At 49.2% G+C, this 12,280-nt stretch overlaps 6 protein-coding genes and 2 non-coding genes across 8 annotated transcripts; 5 read left to right on the top strand and 3 right to left on the bottom strand.

Annotated features, from left to right (window-relative positions):
• Positions 1-470: 470 nt before the first annotated feature.
• J7337_010915 (uncharacterized protein) lies at positions 471-1,773 on the bottom strand (the record flags this gene model as incomplete). The annotated part of the gene is made up of 3 exons (XM_044828479.1): positions 471-809; positions 859-1,333; positions 1,382-1,773. The coding sequence occupies 3 exons, from the start codon at positions 1,771-1,773 to the stop codon at positions 471-473; spliced, it is 1,206 nt and encodes a 401-aa protein (XP_044677033.1).
• Positions 1,774-2,279: 506 nt separating this feature from the next.
• On the bottom strand, positions 2,280-2,351 carry J7337_010916. The gene has a single exon. It is a non-coding gene; the product is annotated as a tRNA-Arg (tRNA).
• A 737-nt stretch (positions 2,352-3,088) lies between these two features.
• Positions 3,089-4,124, top strand: J7337_010917 (uncharacterized protein; the record flags this gene model as incomplete). The annotated part of the gene is made up of 2 exons (XM_044828480.1): positions 3,089-3,795; positions 3,851-4,124. The coding sequence occupies 2 exons, from the start codon at positions 3,089-3,091 to the stop codon at positions 4,122-4,124; spliced, it is 981 nt and encodes a 326-aa protein (XP_044677034.1).
• A 155-nt stretch (positions 4,125-4,279) lies between these two features.
• J7337_010918 (uncharacterized protein) lies at positions 4,280-5,820 on the bottom strand (the record flags this gene model as incomplete). Its single annotated transcript, XM_044828481.1, has 2 exons — positions 4,280-5,428; positions 5,491-5,820. 2 exons carry the CDS (start codon positions 5,818-5,820, stop codon positions 4,280-4,282), a joined length of 1,479 nt encoding a protein of 492 aa, XP_044677035.1.
• A 1,127-nt stretch (positions 5,821-6,947) lies between these two features.
• Positions 6,948-9,113, top strand: J7337_010919 (uncharacterized protein; the record flags this gene model as incomplete). Its single annotated transcript, XM_044828482.1, has 4 exons — positions 6,948-7,088; positions 7,142-8,147; positions 8,198-8,668; positions 8,731-9,113. The coding sequence occupies 4 exons, from the start codon at positions 6,948-6,950 to the stop codon at positions 9,111-9,113; spliced, it is 2,001 nt and encodes a 666-aa protein (XP_044677036.1).
• A 330-nt stretch (positions 9,114-9,443) lies between these two features.
• J7337_010920 (uncharacterized protein) lies at positions 9,444-10,325 on the top strand (the record flags this gene model as incomplete). Its single annotated transcript, XM_044828483.1, has 1 exon — positions 9,444-10,325. The coding sequence occupies one exon, from the start codon at positions 9,444-9,446 to the stop codon at positions 10,323-10,325; it is 882 nt and encodes a 293-aa protein (XP_044677037.1).
• Positions 10,326-10,624: 299 nt separating this feature from the next.
• Positions 10,625-11,860, top strand: J7337_010921 (uncharacterized protein; the record flags this gene model as incomplete). Its single annotated transcript, XM_044828484.1, has 1 exon — positions 10,625-11,860. The coding sequence occupies one exon, from the start codon at positions 10,625-10,627 to the stop codon at positions 11,858-11,860; it is 1,236 nt and encodes a 411-aa protein (XP_044677038.1).
• Positions 11,861-11,907: 47 nt separating this feature from the next.
• J7337_010922 lies at positions 11,908-12,007 on the top strand. The gene has a single exon. It is a non-coding gene; the product is annotated as a tRNA-Leu (tRNA).
• The last annotated feature ends 273 nt before the right edge of the window (positions 12,008-12,280 follow it).

The raw sequence follows: 12,280 nt of genomic DNA on the forward strand, positions 1-12,280 counted from the left end.
AGAGAGAGTTGTGGTGTTTTGCTGCGGGGGTGACGTGACACAAAGAAAACAAAATAATTCTCGAGTTCAACGGCGGCCCTAAATCGGGTCGTGCGCGGTTCATAGTATAAGATCCTGCATGCGAGTTGGCAGCTGTTAATCACTGTCGGGGCAAACATCTGCACGACAGTGCTAGGCTCCGCAGTGCTAGACCGAAACACTACAGTGCATACCTCTGTAGGTAGGTTTATGGCGATTACGCTTGTGAATAATTACAATGTCGGAGAAGGAGCGCGAACTGGCTGTTACTAGAGGCACGGTGGATGTAAGTAAATAAAAATGGTTTGGGAGCTGACTTTGTTGACTGTATATGGGCGGTCAATTCTCCAGTACGTCACTCATACGGGTCAGGAGTGATGAAGGAGATAACTTTGGTCTGTCTCGATTTCTTTTGATACATGAGTAAAAAGTCTCTTCAATGTCTGATGCCCCTACTCGTCCCATATAGTAGCCACAACATCTCCGGTAAGCTTCACCTGGGCCAGCTTTCCGCCCTCCTGCTCCGTGATGATCTTCCCACTCTTGACATCGCGCTTCCAAATGACGACAGTCTGGTTGACCTGATGACCAACTGCAATCTTGTCACCTGCCTTATTGAATGAGAACTGGCGGGGAAGATATCCGCCAGATGGGACAGCTTGAATAGGCTTCAGTGTGCCATCCTCATTGATCTGGAAAACTGTGAGGGTGTCGGAAGGACCAGATCCTCGCTGGGGAGAGTTGGCGAAAGACTTCTCGCGGTTGGTGACGATCACGAAACGCTGGTCGGGCTAGATGAAAGTTAGTAGGGTCCTCAAGATAGAATATTCGTTTACTTACGCTCATGGCAATCTCGCTGATGGGAGCCGTGTTGGGAGGAAAGCTGGCATCCAGCGATGGAATCTCAAAGACCTTTGTGAAGGAGAGACCAGTGCGGGTATACTTGACGCTGTAAGAGTACACCTTCTGGTCAAGTTCGCCGTTGAAGAAGAAGAAAGTCTCGCCATTGGCCATGATTCTGAAGAATCCATGACGAGGTCCAGAACCACGAGGCGCGCTCAAGCTGCCCACCTGAGCAATAGGAGCAAGAGTGTTCTTGTCGTAAGTAAAAACGCGGACGACATCACCACCGAGATCAGGCGTAATGACATATTTTCCCGTAGGGTCAATGATGACATGGTGAAGATGGCTTGCTTCCTGGCGGTCTGCAATGGGGCCAGTCTGGCTAATCTTTGTAGTCAACTCTTGAAGCGGCGCAGTACCGGTAATGGCTCCATTGTCGCCGAGAGCGTACAGAGATGCTACACCTGGAGTGCTATGGAATGTGAGCAACTCGATTCCCAAGCAATTGCCGGTAACTTACTATGAAGCACTGAAATAACCGCGCTTTCCGTTTGCTCCAGTAATAATCTCGCCTGCAACAGCGCCTCCTACAATTGACTTGACACGAGAAACGCGCGTCAAAACACCCTTATCGCCAATGGTGAACGAGTTCAATGATCCAGGCGGCTGAAAGTTGGGACCGCGATCTAGACAATAAAGCACATTGTTAGGCTTGTCAAGAGTGAGCCAATTAGGTCCGGGAGAGCAATCGGTCGTTTTCGAGGTGACGGAGAGATCGTAGCCTTTAGCGGACTCGGTGAGGCTCAGAGTGCTCAGATTGCCGCCGTAGTCCGCTACGAAAAGGTTGACGGCTTGGCTAGGCACTGCCAAAGCGGCAGAGCCTAGAAGCACACTGAGTAATTTACCATGCATTTTGATGAACAGGACACACGAAGTGAAGAGATCGAGGAGCAAAGTTCATCCCCCATAAGCAAGGCAAGGTATAAAGTTATATTATCCTCGGAGGATAGACCTCCGAGTACTACAGAAGTCAAAGATCCACGTATATCCAGGGTATAATTGAGTTCGGTTGTCGGGCAGAATCCCCGCGATGGAGAGATGTATATCCTCCAATGGTGAGGTCACCGCTTGGCATCCTGACACGTTTGTCTTTAATTAACCTCGATTACCATGGCCCTTGTATTTAACCTTTACGAAACTTGAAACGATGCTAGCAGTCGAAGTGGTATCTTATCCGCGGTGATCCCTTTTCCGTTCCCCGCTTTTCCGTGAGGACTTTAGCCTAAGAAGACTTCTAGAAAGTCAATTCAGCGGAGAGAGTCTCTCCTTATGTGGGTGATGGAGAGTGCCGCGATAAAGCAGTCCGTGAAACAGTTACAATTAAGACGGTAAAATATGGCATAATAGAGCAAAAAGAATGATCACGCTGGGGATCGAACCCAGAATCTTCTGATTCGTAGTCAGACGCCTTGCCATTGGGCCACGCGACCTCGTCTTTGCTGACTAACACTTACCCAGCTCAGAAACGCATCCACAAACCAAATTTCAGATTCCGTCGTCAGGTCAAGTGCTGTAGTGACAGTATATCTTCAAAATAGAAAGTCCTTTTGTTGCGCTGATTCGGATATAAGTCTTTGGTATTGAAGCGAAGCAAACACTTTCCAAGTCAATGTACACTCGGTCTTGCGCACTTTGTATTCGCAGGTGTTATGGCAACTGTGGTTTACTTGTGCTGCCGGTTATTTGACCGTCGTCCTCGCGATGATGCTCTAGAATCACGCCCTTAGCACGATTTTTCATTTCATCCCAATACGTAATGAAAAACAAACACTTATCAAGTATAATAAGATATTTATCAAGAGCCTGGGATTTCCTCTATTTCCAGAATTGACAGCTTTGTTCTTCATGTCGCGGTGCTGTAACTACCCTACAACTCAAATGGGTACGATTTTGGTGGCCAACGACGCCGCAGCAAATTCGGCTGACTGATCTATCCAATGACGTAGCCGATCCGACCCTGAGAGACTAATTGCCGATGGTTTGGTCCGGCTGCCGGAAATCCTCAACTTCCGACGTCTCAAAGCCCGGGTCCCGACATTTGGATCACACCGTCCCCACAACGACGACGTATTGAAACGCGGGGTTTAGAAATGATAAATTGCTTGAAGCGGAACCGAATTGAAGCCTAGAACTCATTATACTATTATTTGTCATTAATTTATTCATCATGGCGGCTCCTGTTAATCTCAAAGATCTCACTATCGATAACATTACCGAGAATGTGCACGCCATCAACTCTCAGTGCAGTAATCTGCGCCTGAAGTATATCCTCGAACGAGTCGTCGTACATTTGCACGACTTGGCGAGAGAAACGAGACTCACTACAGATGAATGGATGACAGCTATCCAATTCTTGACACAAGTTGGTCAGATCTGTACGGATGTCCGACAAGAGTTCATCTTATTATCTGATGTCTTGGGCTTGTCTCTCCTGGTGGACTCCATTGATCACCCGAAACCAAAGGGCAGCACTGAAGGCACAGTTTTGGGCCCTTTCCATACACACGAGGCCGAGCATGTCAAAGAGGGAAGTCTGATTTCCCAAGATACAGATGGCGAACCTCTTCTTGTTCTGTGTACCCTCAAGGATGTCAATGGCTCACCAATTCCCGGAGCCATGATTGACGTTTGGGAGACTGATTCAAAGGGGTTCTACGATGTTCAGCACGCTGACCGGACTGGCCCGGATGGAAGAGCTGTGCTGACGAGCGACGATAATGGAGACTTCTGGTTCAAGGCTATTGTACCTGTGCCGTATCCTATTCCTCACGACGGACCTGTCGGAAAGTTGCTTAAGGTACTGGGCCGACATTGCTACCGACCCAGTCACATGCACTTCATGTTCAAGAAGGACGGATATGACCCTCTAATCACGTAAGCCTTCATCCCCCCCATGATGTAACAGGAACTGACACGCGAGGAACAACAGCGCTTTGTATCTCAAGGATGACCCTTATGAGACTACTGATGCGGTGTTTGGTGTCAAAGACTCGTTAATTGTCAGCATCAAGAAGGTTGAAGACGAAGAAATGGCGAAGAAGTATGGTGTCAAAATTGGTTCCGCCTTGATGACATATGACTTTGTTCTCGTCTCAGATGAAGCAGCTGCAAAGCTTAGAAGGGAGAAGGCTGAGGAGGCAATGGCGAAATTGGGACGGAAGTTCCGATTCATTGATGATCTACCTGTTCCGGATGTCGATTAGAGAATCGTGTAGGCAAAGTAGACAGTTCCCCTGATAATGGTTGCAAAACGGGCTATAGCTAGAATGATAATGCAATTAGATACTGGGCATTTCATTTTTTAATTTACAACAGTTATAAACATAACGTTCCAACGCCCGCTCGACCTTTCTTCGACTCAAGGCATCATCGACATAGTATCAACATCCAATGCTTCACCATACAACCCATCCAAAGATGGCATCTCAAACCCCAATCCGAGAGCATCCTGATCCGCCGCCATGAAATCTTGCAGCAAGTTCGGATCAATGATCGAAGCCAACAACGCATGATCCTGTCCCGAAACAGCACTAGAAAACTGATCTGCAATAATGTTCGAGTCACCCTGTGTACCATCAAAAATCGGCAGTTCCGCATAGCCATCAGGCCTGCTCTGTTGCCGCTGCACGCATGCTCGCGCTACCTCTAGTCCTTCTTGAATCAGACTCGCACTCCTTCGAGCAACAGTAGCCTCCTCCATTGATTGCAATATATCATGCGCTTTTACAGCATCGGCGAGGAGGTCCTCTGATGGAACAGCTGTAGGACCAAGCATGATGATATACAGCACGATCATCCCAGCGTACAAGGTGTACGTGGAGTTGTACCACCAAGTGCGGAAGTAGTGTCTATTTGCGTATGCATCATACATGACACAAATAGTCTTTCGTGCGGCATCCAAACATAACTCAGCGTGTGTAGACATGTTCGCTTCTGCCGTGAGCATAGGCTGTTCGAGAAAAGGGCGATGCAGAACAATTCTTGCGTTGAGGTATCTGAGATGGAGTACAAGCTTCTGCTTAGCTGCCCATTCCTGCTCCCGGAATGACACGGCTGTGAAGTCCAGATAAGTTGGCAGCTTAGCCTTCCAGTCGTCAAGCAGGCGATCGAGCTCTTTCGCAACGGCGGACTTTTGAAGCAAAGTAAGACCCTTCGAATCATAGTACAGTTCCTTCGAGAGGCGCCGTAGGACAGCAGCAAAATGAACCATCTCATTGATCATGGCTGCACTGCAATTTTCGAGGTCAGACTGGTTTGATATAGCAACATCTTGCCCTTTGATATGAGGCAAATCGATCTGGTAATTCCTAGGCTTGCCAAGACTATCGCGACGACCTGCACTGCAGCTCATGTCAATCTCGTGAGAGTAAATGCACCACCACGTTCTTCGTGCTGCCTTGCGATCCTCAACCGAGTTGGATGGAGTTTCTCTTGCGATACCGATGGCTAGTGCAGTGCGGACGGCATGGCCGCAATACATGTAGCAAGCGTGGGGTTTCAGAGAGTTCTGACAGTACAAAGACTTTACTGGGTCAGTTTCTGGTTTCACTGAGACTGAGAGATACATACCATAAGGAGAAGTGTCTGGGCGCTCTCCAGAGAGCAAACTTCAAACACATCTCCGAGCAACATCCTGGACTTCTGGAAGTACTTCTTCGAGAGTTCTTGGCTTAACCGAGAAGGATTGAAATCTTGCCCTTGAGCCGGGAGCTTCATGCAGATGTTGATATCGCGCTCAAAGTCCTGAGTGATGCAAGAGCCAGCGACAATCGCGCCGACCGCCACGACTATATGGTACAGGGCAAAGAAATGACGCCGAGTTTTGTTACTTTCCATTGAGTTTGGAGAGTTCCAGACGAGTTCCTCGCATTGTTTGGCGAAAGAAATGGGATCAAGCATAGGATGAAGATGGTGAAGGTTGTTGAAGAACTGTCTGATGTATTCGCGCTCAAGCCTGTGTTTCGACGATGTTAGAGAATTGTCCGAGGATACTCTGTTCTGGCTGGTAGTCCCTGGAGGATTACGATGGACCGAGTCCTCAAGTCCCGCAGTCCCCTGGCTCGTCTCAAGAGACGAACGCGCTTGGATCTCATCTTGGGCCCCTCCTCGCGTTGGGGGCGTCTTTGGTCTCGAAGGCGGCTCCAAGACCCCTCGGTCAGAGAGAAGATTGACAATGGAAATCGGCGATTGTGTGACGAGGCCGTGCCCTAAGACATTCCCATCATGAGAGTTGGCAGAAAGGAGGCCGGTATTGCCGCTTGAGTTTGGGTGACCGGGCGGTAGATTCTTCTGAGCATACACGAAGAATTGATTGAGCAGCACAAAGTTAGATGATGTACCATAGAACTCTGTGCCATGAGTATGCTGATTGATGTCACCTACAACATCACCATCGTCTACACAAGCCAGTCGTCAGTCCCAAGCATCTGAGGCCAGAATTATTACTATACCTATACGACCCGTGGAATGAGCCTGTTCGAGCGGTTCGCTCCGTCGCGCCGCCTCATCATAATAACTTCGCGAAGAAGACAACGGCGACGGCGGCGTATTGCGCTGCACATCATTCAACACCGAAACAGTACTCGCCCTCGCATTCTTCCTCCTCAACCCATAGACACAATCACACTCATGTCTCACACAGTTAGCACAAGGCTGCTGCTGGTCGCATTTGGCCTTCTTCGCGCGACATCTCTGGCACGCATGCGACGCCCGCGGTAGATTTCGTCGACTTGGTAAAGATCCGGAACTTGCCATTGTTTGCGAGAGTGAAAATTTCCGGACTTCCGCCCCAAATAAGAATGAATTGGGTTGGAAAAGTCCCCCCGCCCCGGCAGTTGCGCTAAAAACTGCCGAGAAGCAAGATTTCCGGGCTTGGGCGGAAGATCGGAGATACTACCGGAATTGGTATGTGCCGAGAAAGGCGGTGCATCGTGACCTGTGAGTTGATAAACATGACTTGAAAGACGTTGAACAGTTCAGAAGTTTCATTTTCATCGCTTATTGAACTTGACATCTGAATATTCGTGATGCCCGTCTTTCAAGAAACCTCCAACTCGGCGCGAGACCAGAGAATCCTCCCTTCACGAGCTCTACCGGTACCCCGACTCTCTCAGCAGCCAGACTTGTCCAATATTTCTGGAGAACACAAGGAAGTCGTCGTAATTGGTGTAAGTTACAGATGTCGTTGATGTAAATAGCTGTACTCACAAACTCATCTTAGGCTGGACCTGCAGGTCTGTTTCTAACCTTGCTGCTCGCAAGGTATGGCATCACAGAAGCCTCACTGCTCTGTCTCGACTCCAAGCCGGGCACACTGAAAGCTGGCCAGGCAGACGGACTTCAGCCAAGAACTCTGGAAGTATTTCAGAGTTTGGGGATAGCAAGTGAGATCATCAGCGAAGGCTGTCACATGGAGGAGGTGGCCTTTTGGAACCCTGTGCAATCAAACGGAAACGCAAGCACCAACGCCAATGGCTTCCATGCCACTGGAATTGAACGGACTAGTTTCGCTCCCGATGTCAATGTCCCTGCTCGTTTCCCGTTCGAGGTCACCATCCATCAAGGCCGCATTGAGCGAATCCTAGAAGAGAACCTTCATCTCTATGCAGGCAAAGGTGCCATCAGAAGATCCCATCGTTTCCTGGAGTACACAGTGGACAACAGCAATGCTGAATTCCCCATCGTGGTCAAATATGAACAAGATCTTCCAGACGGATCAACTCAACAAGGCACCGTTCGAACAAAGTATCTCATCGGCGCTGATGGTGCACGTTCCAAGGTTCGAAAATGCATGGGTCTAGAACTCGAAGGCGAAACAACAGATCACATCTGGGGTGTGTGCGATTTCGTTGCCGACACAAACTTCCCCGATATCCGCAAGCGTTGCGCAGTTCACTCGGATGCTGGTTCCGTCATGGTCATTCCCAGAGAACAAATTGCAACGGGCGAGTACCTCACTCGTCTTTACGTTCAAGTCGCTGAAGAGGTTGACACGAGCGGTGATACTGGAACTGATAAGAAATCGGCTGATAAGAAGCGCCGTGGTGCCGTTACGTTGGAGTATATCTTTGAGCAAGCGCGGCAGGTGTTTGCGCCGTATGAGATCAAGATCAAGGAGGGGACTGAGCCAGATTGGTGGGCGGCTTATCAGATTGGACAGCGCATGGCTCCCAGGTTCTCTGCTAAGACGTCTGATGGAGTGGAAAGGGTTTTTATTGTTGGTGATGGTAAGTCTAACTCAGATTCTCTTAGATGGCATCGTGCTAACTTGATGCAGCCTGCCATACTCACAGCCCCAAGGCCGGACAGGGCATGAACGTGTCAATGATGGATTCTTACAACCTAGCATGGAAACTCGTTCACAAGCTCCACGGCCTCACTCCTTCAAGCAGTTCCGGATCAGACCCTATCCTCGAAACATTTTCGCAAGAGCGCGTAGATGTAGCTCGCCAACTCATTGAGTTCGACGCCCAGTTCTCGCACATGTTCTCCGGTCGTATTGGATCAGCAGACGCCGAAACTTCAGGCCTCACCCATGAGGAGTTCCTTCGAGTCTTTAGTGACGGCAGTGGATTTACTAGCGGTTGTGGACTTCAGTATAAGGAGAGTCAACTGATAAGAGAACTGGGTGCAAAGAGCAATTTGTCGCGAGGAAATCCGCTTCTAGGCGCGTTGACGCCAGGACGACGATTACTTGATGTTGAGGTGAAGCGGTATGCTGACGCTACTGCTCGTCATCTACAAGACGGTATGTTCTCACGAGACCTTAGGTCTAAAGATCTGAGACTGGCTTACTGACTCACCTCATAGAAATGCCACCAACTGGCCGCTACTACGTCCTTGTCTTCACAAGCAACGACTTACTCGATAAATCCGGCACCTCACAGTCAAGTCTACAGTCATCTGTCGAGATCCTACAAAAGTTTCCGAAAGGCACTGTAAATCTCATCGTGGTGCATCCACTCATGTCAAGAATCGAGTGGACTGATCTGCCAGCGGGAGTAAAGACATTTGCGGAGATGCGAACTTATGGAGTGTCAAAGAAGGAGGACGTCTACGAAGTGTTGGGAGTGTCGAAGGATCATGGTGTCGTTGCAGTGGTGAGACCTGATGGATATGTTGGTATAATGGCGCCTCTGTCTAAAACGGGAGATGTAGAGGATTATCTGCGAGGTTGCTTAGTTACTGTTTGAGCTATATACTTTTTCTAAAAGAAATCAAGTGGGAATTGCAAATTCCATCTGCACGGCTAAGCATTGTGGAAAAGAGAGTCAGCATTGTTGACATTTTGCTGACCATGGACTGAGTATTGAAGGACGGAGGATCCGTCAGCTTATGCCCGGAGACATTTCAATCTGTACAATGCAAAAAAAACTGTCCGGAAGAGAATAAGTATCCGTGTTCATAAATCTGAGTTTGCTTACAGTTTAAATCAATTCGCGTTGTGCCATTAGCCCCAAACCCTTACTATACTGATCAGTATTCTGTAGCCCGTTTGCTGCCTCACTAGTCGTTGCATCACAATGGCCTCAGCTCAAAACATCATCAAGTGCGCCGTCCTTTCTACAGGTCGCAGGATATCTTACAGTATCGCAAGAAACTCACAAGATGGCCTGTGGATTGTCCTATCCAACAGTTTCGGCGCTGACACCACGCTGTATCAGCCTGTTGCCCAGCGACTCGCTTCATCAGGCTACCGCGTCCTAAGCTACGACCATCCCGGCCACGGCCAAAGCACTCCCGTGAAAGAATTCGATAATGTCGAGATGGAAGAACTGATCAACGACATCGACGAACTCCTTCGCGTGTTGCACATCGACAGCATCCGCGTTTGGGTCGGCGTCTCACTTGGTGCAGCCAGCGGTATCTACCTAGCCTGCCGTCACCCAAAGTTGATCCAAAATCTTGCATACTGCGCATGCCCTCCTTCGTCTTTCGGCGCTCTCGGCATAATGCCACTTGAAGTCTTTGACAAGATGCGCGCCCAGGCTGAAGCAGATGGGACTACTGCGAATGTCATTCGGCAAATGCACTATGGCTGGGCGAGCAAAGAGTGGCTTGATGAACACCCAGACCAAGATGAACGGCTCAAACTTGCTAGTTCAACTCTGAGTCTCGATGGCTTGCGTGCGATGATGACGTTGCAGAAGAATAAGCGGTTTGATATGCGGCCGCTCGTACCTCAGCTTTTGGAAAGCTGTGAGGAGGTAATGTTTGTGAAAGGAGACCACGATGCTCATCTCAACCCTTTAGTGGATATGATGAGAGATTTGGTAGTCAAGACTGCGCGAGAGAAGGGTATCAGGGGTGATGTCAAGATTGTTACCGTGCCGGACTCGGGCCACGTAATGTACTTGGAGAACGAGAGCTATTTTGTTGATGTTATCAAGGAGTTCATTTCTTAGTCAGCTCTGGGTTAGCTAGTTCTTAACATATACGATTTTATTGGGATGAATCCTTCGAGGTCCTTGGCGTTGGCGGCATCTCGATGGCGCTAGTTTGCACCCTTCGTGTCAAGCTGCACCCTAAATGTGAGAATGCGCCCTGCGAATGAACACCTCGATGTTAGATGATGTGCATGACTTGGCATTAATTTTCAGAGAATATTATAAATAGCTGATCCTAGGGCTACTTTATGCCCGGTCGGTAACAAGGTTCTTTAATTAGCCTCCGGTCTTTCATCGTTCCGTCATCATCACCAGTCATGGGAAGCATCCATCAACCTCACTCAGAAACTTACCCAGACCAGAATGGCTACTATGGCCAGTTCGGCGGCAACTTCTACCCACCCGAAGCTCATCAAGCACTCGAAGAATTAGCCACCAAGTACCAAGAACTCCGCCATTCATCCTCCTTCAACCAAACCCTCAACAAGGTCCGCATCGGTCTCCAAGGCCGCCCAACACCTATCCACCATCTTGAGAACATCTCGCGCGAAGTCGGCGGTGCTCAGATCTTCGTCAAGCGTGAGGACTTGAACCACACAGGCGCACACAAGATCAACCACTGTGTCGGTTTCGCACTCCTCGCTAAAGCAATGGGAAAGACGAAACTCATCGCTGAGACGGGGGCTGGTCAACACGGTGTTGCGCTCGCAACTGCAGCGGCCTATTTCGGTCTTGAGTGTGAGATTCATATGGGAGGTATCGATACCGAGAAGCAAAAGTCCAATGTTGGTCGGATGCAAATTCTTGGAGCAAGAGTTGTTGCTGCTACCGAGGGGCAGTCTGCGTTGAAAGAGGCCAGTGACTCGGCTTTCAATGCATATGTTGAACAACAAGAGCATGCGCTATATGCGATTGGGTCGGCGATTGGACCTCATCCATTTCCACTGATTGTGAGAGACTTTCAGTCTGTGATTGGCAAAGAGGCGCGAGAGCAATTCCTCACCATGACTGATGGTACATTGCCTGAGCATGTCGTTGCGTGCGTCGCTGGTGGATCCAATGCGATGGGGATGTACTCTGCGTTCATTGATGATACAGAAGTGAAGTTGCTTGCGGTAGAACCGCTGGGACGATCCGAAAAACTCGGTCAGCATGCAGCGACACTCTCATACGGCAGACCAGGTACGTTGCATGGCGCAAAAACGCTGGTTCTCCAACGAGACGAAGGCAAGCCTGCTCCCGTCTCATCTGTAGCCTCAGGGCTCGTCTATCCGGGCATTGGACCTGAGATGGCCATGCTTCACAATGTCGGGCGCATATCAGTCTCAACGGTCGGCAACGACGATGTTATCAGCACATTCTTCCGCATGGCCAAGAGTGAAGGCATCATCATTGCTCTGGAGAGCGCACATGCAATCGCATTCGCCATACGACTAGCAGCGCAACGGCCTTCATCAGAGCGGATCCTGGTCAATCTATCCGGGCGAGGAGATAAGGATGTAGATTATGTTCTCGAGCATCATGGAACTGGTTCAGAGATTCAGAGTTGCTAAGGTAGTAGACACTGTTGTTGAGCCGACGAAGCATCAGCACTAGCTTGGGTGAGATGGCCGAGTTGGTTATGGCGCCAGGTTAAGGTTAACCTTAACACCAATTTCCTGGTGGAGCAATCCTCCTGGGTTCGAGTCCCAGTCTCATCAAACATTTCCTTTGTTTTTTGCCTTTTGGACGAGTAATACTTGACTCAGTTACCAAGTGGCAATATTTTTGTATAGCTTGGGATAGTGCCGTAAGCAATTTGATCGAAGGAGCTGGTCCCAGTGTCTCCCTCAACAGTGTCGCAACAACTTCTGTGCCATAATAGGTGAAGATTTCCGGCGCATCCATTGGCGGCTGTATGCGGTGTGAGAAAACGATATGGCGATGCATCCTGCGTACCACGAAATGTTCATGGAAGAACTAAACATCCACCG

Source organism: Fusarium musae, chromosome 8 (genome assembly GCF_019915245.1).
Source record: "Fusarium musae strain F31 chromosome 8, whole genome shotgun sequence".
NCBI classification, from domain to species: Eukaryota; Fungi; Ascomycota; class Sordariomycetes; order Hypocreales; family Nectriaceae; genus Fusarium; species Fusarium musae.